Source organism: Eimeria acervulina, genomic scaffold, assembly GCF_000499425.1.
Source record: "Eimeria acervulina Houghton genomic scaffold, Eah_scaff983, whole genome shotgun sequence".
NCBI classification, from domain to species: domain Eukaryota; phylum Apicomplexa; class Conoidasida; order Eucoccidiorida; family Eimeriidae; genus Eimeria; species Eimeria acervulina.
Window position 1 is genome coordinate 2,790 of NW_013547033.1, and position 7,491 is coordinate 10,280.

General features: G+C 56.0%; 2 protein-coding genes across 2 annotated transcripts; both read right to left on the bottom strand.

Annotated features, from left to right (window-relative positions):
- Positions 1-221: 221 nt before the first annotated feature.
- EAH_00053360 (hypothetical protein, conserved) lies at positions 222-4,874 on the bottom strand (the record flags this gene model as incomplete). Its single annotated transcript, XM_013391059.1, has 5 exons — positions 222-1,006; positions 1,340-1,661; positions 2,135-3,480; positions 3,944-4,186; positions 4,559-4,874. 5 exons carry the CDS (start codon positions 4,872-4,874, stop codon positions 222-224), a joined length of 3,012 nt encoding a protein of 1,003 aa, XP_013246513.1.
- Positions 4,875-6,170: 1,296 nt separating this feature from the next.
- On the bottom strand, positions 6,171-7,265 carry EAH_00053370 (hypothetical protein; the record flags this gene model as incomplete). The annotated part of the gene is made up of 3 exons (XM_013391060.1): positions 6,171-6,290; positions 6,631-6,776; positions 7,096-7,265. Coding segments are annotated over 3 exons (436 nt in total), but the record flags the coding sequence as incomplete, so codon positions are not given.
- Positions 7,266-7,491: the final 226 nt, after the last annotated feature.

A 7,491-nucleotide genomic window follows, 5' to 3' on the forward strand; every position in this document is an offset into this window, starting at 1 on the left:
TCAAGTAAGAGAGGGGCCCCCCACTAGCAGAGGGGCCCACCAATCAAGTGAGGGGCCCCTCAACTAAGAGAGGGGCCCCTCAACCCAGTGGGGGGCCTCTTAACTAAGGAAGGGACCCCTCAACCCAGTGGGGGGGCCCCTCGCGTAGGTGAGGGGCCCCCCACTTGGTTAAGGAGCCCCCTCGATCGAGAGGGGGCCCAGCTCATCTAAGGGGGGGCCCCTCACCCGAGGGGGGGCCCCCCCTCCTTGGCTTGAGGCAGCCAGTTAACGGATGCCTCCTCGTTGTCTAGGGGGCTATCTCCTTTGGACAGCTTCTCCCCTGCTGCTGCTGCTGCTGCAGGCGTTGTCTCTGCTGTTGCTGCTGCTGGTGTTGCTGCTGCTGCTGTTCGCTGCACACCGTTGGCCCTAAGTGGCTGTCTTGCTGCAGCAGCTCTTCTTGCTGCTTGTGTGCTTCTCTGTCTCTCCAGTCCTGTCTCCTTCCTTCTTTGTGCTGCAGCAGCAGCAGCAGGTCCTCTAGTCCGTGCTGCTGCTGCTTGAGGAACACGTGTGGGGGCCCTTATAGACCCCGGGGGGCCCCTCGGGGGCCCCCCTGGGGGCCCCCCCTTCATAGCTGATCTATCTATGGCAAAGGTGGAGGGGGGCCCCCTGGGGCCCCTATTGACTGGCTGGCTGAGGGGGCCCCTTGGAGGGGGACACGACTGCGAGCGTCTTCTTTCTGCTGCTGCAGCAGAGCGTGCTGCTGCTGCTGCTGCTGCTGTTGTTGTTGCAGTTGTTGCTGCAGCAGGTGGCGTTGCTGCTGATGTCCTTGTAAAGAGCCTGCTGCTGCTGTTTTGGAGGTCCCCAGTATGAGCATAGGGGCCCCCCGAGAAGTGTGCTGCTGCATCAGCTAGAACTGCTTCCTTTGCTGCTGCTGCTGCTTTACGTAGCAGAGAAATCTGCTGCACTGTAACGGGGGCCCCCACGGGTACGAGCTGCTGCAGCACACCAATGGCTTGCTGCTGCTGCCCTACAGCAACTCGTAGATATCTTAGGCAGGCTTCATACATCCTTAGGCTTCGTTGGGTTTCTTCTAGCTGCTCTTTTAAGCTAGAGGTATTATATATAGCATTATTTGCTGCAGGTATATTAACAAGCTTGCAGGCTCTGTCTCCAAACCTTAACGAAGCTACTGTCTCTTGATAATGGCTGCTGAGAGGGCTGCAGCATATTATTAAGACAGCGAGGCCCCTCCCTCCTAGAGAGTGTCCAAGCAGCCTAGTTAGTTTGCTTTCTCTATAAGGTACATGTCTCTTTCTGGGGCCCCCAGGGGCCCCTGGGGGCCCCCCCCCTCCCTGCCTACTAGCCATTGGGGGCCCCCCACCCTCACGAGAGGGGGGGGGCCCCCGGGGGCCCCCACCTGCTGTAAGAGCATTTATTACGTTTCCTAAAGCTAAGAGAGAGCGGTTGATGCTGTTTGTCTCTTGTGCTGTACTGTCTCCTTTTGTTGTGTCTCCTTTCTCGCTGCCTGCTAAATCAAAGAAGTTTAAAGTAGAGACAGTTAGGAGACCCTCGGTGCGACAGCGTTGCTGCAATGTTATTGATAGAAAGGCATGACTTCTTGACGAAACAGAGTTTGCTGCTGTTAAGCCGCACTGGCGACTCTGAAGCCCCTCCCACAGCAGCTGCAGCAAACCGTAACACCAAACAAGTATTAAATATTATTTACCTGCAGCAGCTGCAGCAGCAGCAGCAGCAGCAGCAGCAGCAATAGCAGTAACAACAGGAGCAGCGGAGAAGCAATAGCAGCACAAGCAGCAACAGAGAAGCAGTTGCAGCAGAAGCAATAACAACAGAAGCACTTGCAGCAACGGCAGCAAGAGCAACAGTAGCAAAAGCAGCAACAGAGAAGCATTTGCTGCAGCAACAGCAGCAGCACGAACAGCAGCAGCAGCAGTTTGTGTTTGTAGATATAAAAAGAGACGCCCTGGCCCCTCATCCGTCAGCAGTCCTTGTGAGATAGGGGTAGCTGCCTATACACCCGGAATGCGTGCATCCCCGTACTGCAGCACGAACAGCAGCAGCAGCACGAACAGCAGCAGGAGCACGAACAACAGCAGCAGCACGAACAGCAGCAGCAGCAGCAGCAGCAGCAGACCTGCATCGCTTGCTGATAGCTTGTTAAAGGGGCCTCTGTTGCACCTGAAACAACTGTCTGCCCGTTGGGGGCCTCCCTAACTGTTAGGGGGCCCCTAGAAGGGTCTAGCAGGTCTTGTATCCGTTCATTATATATCTCAACCAAAGTAGCACTTAGCTGCACCTCAACGCCCCCCCCAATGGGGGCCCCCTGGGGGCCCCCCTGGGGGCCCCCCTCTTGGGTGCCCCCCTCTTGGGGGCCCCCCTGGGGGCCCCTGCAAGAGGGGCCCCCAGAGCCTGCTTGGCAGGGGGCCTTCCGACTCTCTATTGCTTTGAACAACTCCTCTAGAGCGCGAGGCATCAAACCACGAAAGTCTGTTATTTGCTCAGAGTGCCGCTGCAATTCGCTGTCTCCTTCACCCCCTCCAAGAGGGGGGCCCCCCTCTTGGGGGCCCCACCCCTGGGGGCCCCCCTCTTGGGGGCCCCACCCCTGGGGGCCCCCCTCTTGGGGGCCCCACCCCTGGGGGCCCCCCTCTTGGGGGCCCCACCTCTGGGGGCCCCCCTCTTGGGGGCCCTTCCCTTCTTCTAGCTCCCCTATGGTGTTCCAGGGGGCCTCATTGAAGGCGTTCAGCCAAATTTGCTGCGTCTCTGCTGCATTATTTTCTGGGGGCCCCCCTGGAGGGTACGGGGGCCCCAAGGTTTGTGACCAGCGAGGATTAGGGGACCCCCCGGCCTGTGTCTTGTAGCTGCTGTTCGCACGGGGCCCCTGCTGAGGCCCTATAGTACGTATAGATGAGGGATACACGCGCCTGCTGCTCCTCCTGCTCCTGCTGCTGCTGCTGCTGCTGCTGTTTTGCTGTGTACGATTTTGTAGGCGTTTATTTTGCGAGCGGTTGCTGCTATATGGGGGCCCCCAGAGGGGCCCCCCAGATCCATCAGCTGGACCCATCATCGTATATGTTTTACCTGCACCTGTCTGTCCGTACACCAGAACAGCCCCTGATATGCCTTTAAGTGCAGCAGCAATTAAAGGGCGGCAGCAGACAGCAAACACTTCTTCTTGCGTTGTTCTTTGTATGAAGACATAATCAAAAGAAAACTCATACATAAGACTCCTAGGCCCCTGTACCCGGACCTCACGTGGGTAGGGGCCCCCTTGGGGGCCCCCAGGGGGGCCCCCTAAGGGGCCCATAGGGGGGGCCCCCACCGGGGGCCCCACATGCAAGCAGCAGGGGGCCCCCGTCTGTACCTCTTGTATAGACTCAGGGCGAACACGAACTGCAACAGCACATCCCCGCTGCAGCAGAGGCTCCTCAAGGGGCCCCGCAGCAATCATAGCCTCGAATGCTGAAGAAGCACCTTCACCACCTGCTCACAAGCAGCAGCAGCTAGTGCAGCAGCAGCAGTAACAGCAGCAGCAGCAGCAACAGCAGAAGCAGGTGGAAGGGAGCAGCGGAGGGCAAAGGGGCCGTTACTGCAGCAATTACAGGCGTTCCAGCAGCAGCAACACTCCTTGCAGCAGCAGCAGCATTTGTTGCAGCAGCAGCAGCAGCAGCAGCATTTGCTGCAGCGGCAGCAGCAAGAGCAGCACCGATTGTTGCAGCAGCATCCTTCAAAGCAGCAAAGCGACTAATTGCTGCATTTCTCATTTAAGTGCTAGGCAGTGCTTCAGCCGCTTGCAACCTGCTGTTGTTTGTTAGGGTTTAGGGTTTAGGGTTTAGGGTTTAGGGTTTGCCTGTTTGCTGCTGCTGAGAAGAAAGGCCTCTAAATGAACCCCTCGAGTTATATTGAAGGTACGACGGGACATCGCTGAGGCCCCGCCAAAGCTGACTAGAGCGGAAGCCTCCTGCAACTGCTGCATCTGCTGCTGCTGCTGCATCTGCTGCTGCTGCTGCTGCTCCTTCGCCTGCTGCTGCTGCTGCTGGGTCTGCTGCTGCTGCTTCCCCTTCTGGTGCTGCGGCTGCTGCTACGTCCGCTGATGCTGCTTCGCCTGTTGCTGCATCTGCTGCTGCTGCTGCTGCTGCTGCATCTGCTGCTATTGCTGCAGTAGAGGCTCCATCCGAGTCGTGTGCTGCTAAGAGACAAAAACATTCAGAGAAAGCAGCAGCAGACACTCAGTCATCAGCACACCTCCCCTGTACCAGCAGCAGCAACAACACCATCAGCAGCAGCAGCAGCAGATCTTGCTGCAGCGGCTGCTGCGGGGAGGGCAGCTGCTGCGGGAGCAAGGCAGGCATCTGCAGCAGCAAAAGCAGCAGCAGCATCCACCGCAGCACTTGCAACAGCAGCAGCACATGCAGCAGCAGCAGGTGCAGCAGCAGCAGTGAGGGCCGCATCATCAACACCACCTGCAGCAGCACCTTGTGCTGCTGCTGCAACTGCTGCAGCAGCAGCGGCAGAAGGTGCTGCTGCTGCTAGCTGCTCGTGTTGACGCGTCAGAGCATACCACCTGAGTCGCTGGTTTGTTGTTGTTGCTGCTGCTGCTGCTCTTGTTGCTGCTGCTGTTGGGGTGTTGATGGTAAGCCGTCGCGGGGATCGTCAGATGCTGCTTGTTGCTGCTGCTGTTGCTGCTGCTGCTCCGGGCAGCTACCAGACAGCTCCGCTTCTGCTGCTGCATCTTCCTGATGTTTTAGTAGATGTTTCTTTTTCTTTTTATCGTTTGCTTTAGCAGGAGCAGCACTCCCTTCAGCAGCAGCAGCAGCAGCAGCAGCAGCAGCAGTCTTTTTCTTGGGCCCCACAAGGGGCCCCTTCAAGAACGGCATGGGGCGTCTCCCCCAATAAGGCGGGGCCCCTCAGCTTGCTGCAATTGCTGCTGGTGGCTGCAGCTCTTTATGGATAGTTCGTGCTGCAGCAGCAACAGCAGCAGCAAGTGCTGCAGCAGCAGCAGCAGCAGCACATGCTGCAGCAGCAGTTGCTGCTGCTGCTGCTGGCTTCTTCCGTAGTTAGGGGCCCGCTCGCCTTCTCCAGTAGAAACGCTCTAGCTGCTACTTGAGGGCTTAATCCCAAACCCTAAACCCTAAACCCTAAACCCTTAGCCCTGGCAATTCAATAGGTTCCCCCCCCCTACAGTTAATAGACTCTAGAAGCCTACGAAGGGCCCCTCTTCGGGGGGCCCCTGGGCCCTATAGTTAGGTGTAGGTGCTGCTAGACTCTCAGATAACATGGCGTCAAACCCTAAACCCTAAACCCTAAACACTGAATACTAGAGGCAAGATATAGACAAACAGGGTTTTCAAGGCCTGTATTGCTGCTGTCTATCTGGGACCTTCTCCATACGAATGCGAGTAATAAGCAGCAGCATATCTGCTGCTGTTGCTGTTGCTGCTGTTGCTGCTGCTGTAGCTGCTGCTGCTGCTGCTGCTGCTGCTCCTGGGTCACCTGTACTGTCTGTCTCGGGTTGCTGCTGCGGTTGTAATTTCCTTTAATTGTTTTCTTTTGCTTCTAATAAACATAAAAATAGCATTAAAAATAAATTTATTTATTATTTTTATTTATTAATTATAAAAGAAAATATCACGGCTGCAGTAACAGCAGCAGCAGCAACAGCAGAGCAGCCCCACCTGCACGGGCCTAACGAGCAGAAGGCCTCCCTTCCCCCAACCACCAGCAGCAGCAGCAGCAGCAACAGCAGCAGCAGCAGCAGCAGATGTCTAACACTACATAAATTCAAGCCAAATAGTATTACAGAACAAAACCAGAAGAAGTATAGAGGGGCCCCCTACTTATATTAGCAACTGGGGGCCCCCCTGAGCGCATGCAGTAGGGGGGCCCCCCGGCAGGCAGGTGGGGGGCCCCCTGTCTCCCCCAGAGGGTTTAGAGGGTTTAAGGGTTTAGGTCAGCAGCAGCAAGAAGAAAGAGAGCAGAGTTTGGGGCTGCATGCATGCAGCAGAAGGCGCCAGGTCCTGCGTTCAATACCCAGCAAATGAAAATAAATAATAAATTAAAATATAGATAAAACCCTCGTTATAATTCATATGATGGTGACCCCCCATAGATAATGGGGTGTATGATGAGGTATCTTTTTTTATAATTGAAGACAAAGACAAGAGGCCCCCCCCTTATCTCTCGCCGTTCTCTGAGGCCTCTCCTTGCTGCTGCTCCTCTTGCTGTTGTTCTTGTTGCTGCTGCTCCTGCTGCTGCTGCAGCCTCTTCTTCGTTTCCTCGATATACTTCCCTTCCTGCATGCAAGACGAAAGCAACAAACAAATGAAAATAACATCGAAGCCCTCAACCGCCTGCAGCAGCAATCAGCTAATAGGGGGGCCCCCCTAAACCCTCAATCGCTAAGGGGCCCCCCAGGCAGCAGCTAATGTTGAAGCCTTAACCTGCATAATTTGTCTTCAAACTCTAGAGCAATGCACGGGGGCCCCTACATATACTAACACCAGGGGGGCCCCCTTTGTACTATAGGCAGGTGGGGGGCCCCCCCCTACCCCGCAGGAGCCGCAGGCTGATTGAAAGTTGTATCTAGAGCTTAGGGTTTAGGGTTTAGGGTTTAGGGTTTAGGGTTTAGCTCACAAGGTAGGCTTGCTTTGCTGCTTCAAGGTGGTCTCTCAGCTGCACCAGCAGCAAATCCTTGGGGGCCCCCCTTAGCTGTACATCTCTTTCGATTTGCTGCGTCAGCTGCTGCAGCTTCTCCTCTATTAGCTGCAGCTTCTCCTCATCTAATCACACACACAACAACCCCAGCTAGCTACAGCTAGCTACAGATCCTTACAGCTAGCCAAGCAGCTAGCTATAAGTGCAGTGCAAGGCAGGCAGGGGGAGGCCTCTCTAATTGGTAGGGGCCCCACTGATGCTGCAGTTGCGCAGCTATCAACACGGCGGCAGCAGCAGCAGCAGCTGCTGCTGCTGCTTCAGCACAAGCAGCTTCAGCACAAGCAGCAGCAGCAGCACAAGCAGCAGCAGCAGCACAAGCAGCAGCAGCAGTTTGCTGCTGCAGTAAAAGCAGCAGCAGCAGCAAAACCCCCCGAAATGCCTCACCTGAGAATGCTGCATACTGCATCTGTGCTCTTTCTTTTTCGGTCAGTCTGGAGCGACCAGCAGCAGCAGCAGCAGCAGCACCAGCAGCAGCACCAAATGAGCTATCTTTTTGCCCCTTTGTTGGGGGTCCATCTTCAGGAAGAATAGCAAAAGACGCCTCTAGCAGCTCCCTACGACAAACAAAGCACAAAAAGTAATGTACTTGCTTTCTTTGGGGGCCCCTCTACTCTTAAGAGCTGCTAAGCTGTCTATACACCCAAACAAACCCTTACAAACATCCTCACCCTAACACACCCCACCGAAGGGCCCCAAGGGGGCCCCCCGAATGTCTAAGGAGGGCCCCTAGGGGGCCCCCTCAATGCCTTAGGGGAGCCCCAAGGGGCCCCTAGAGGGGCC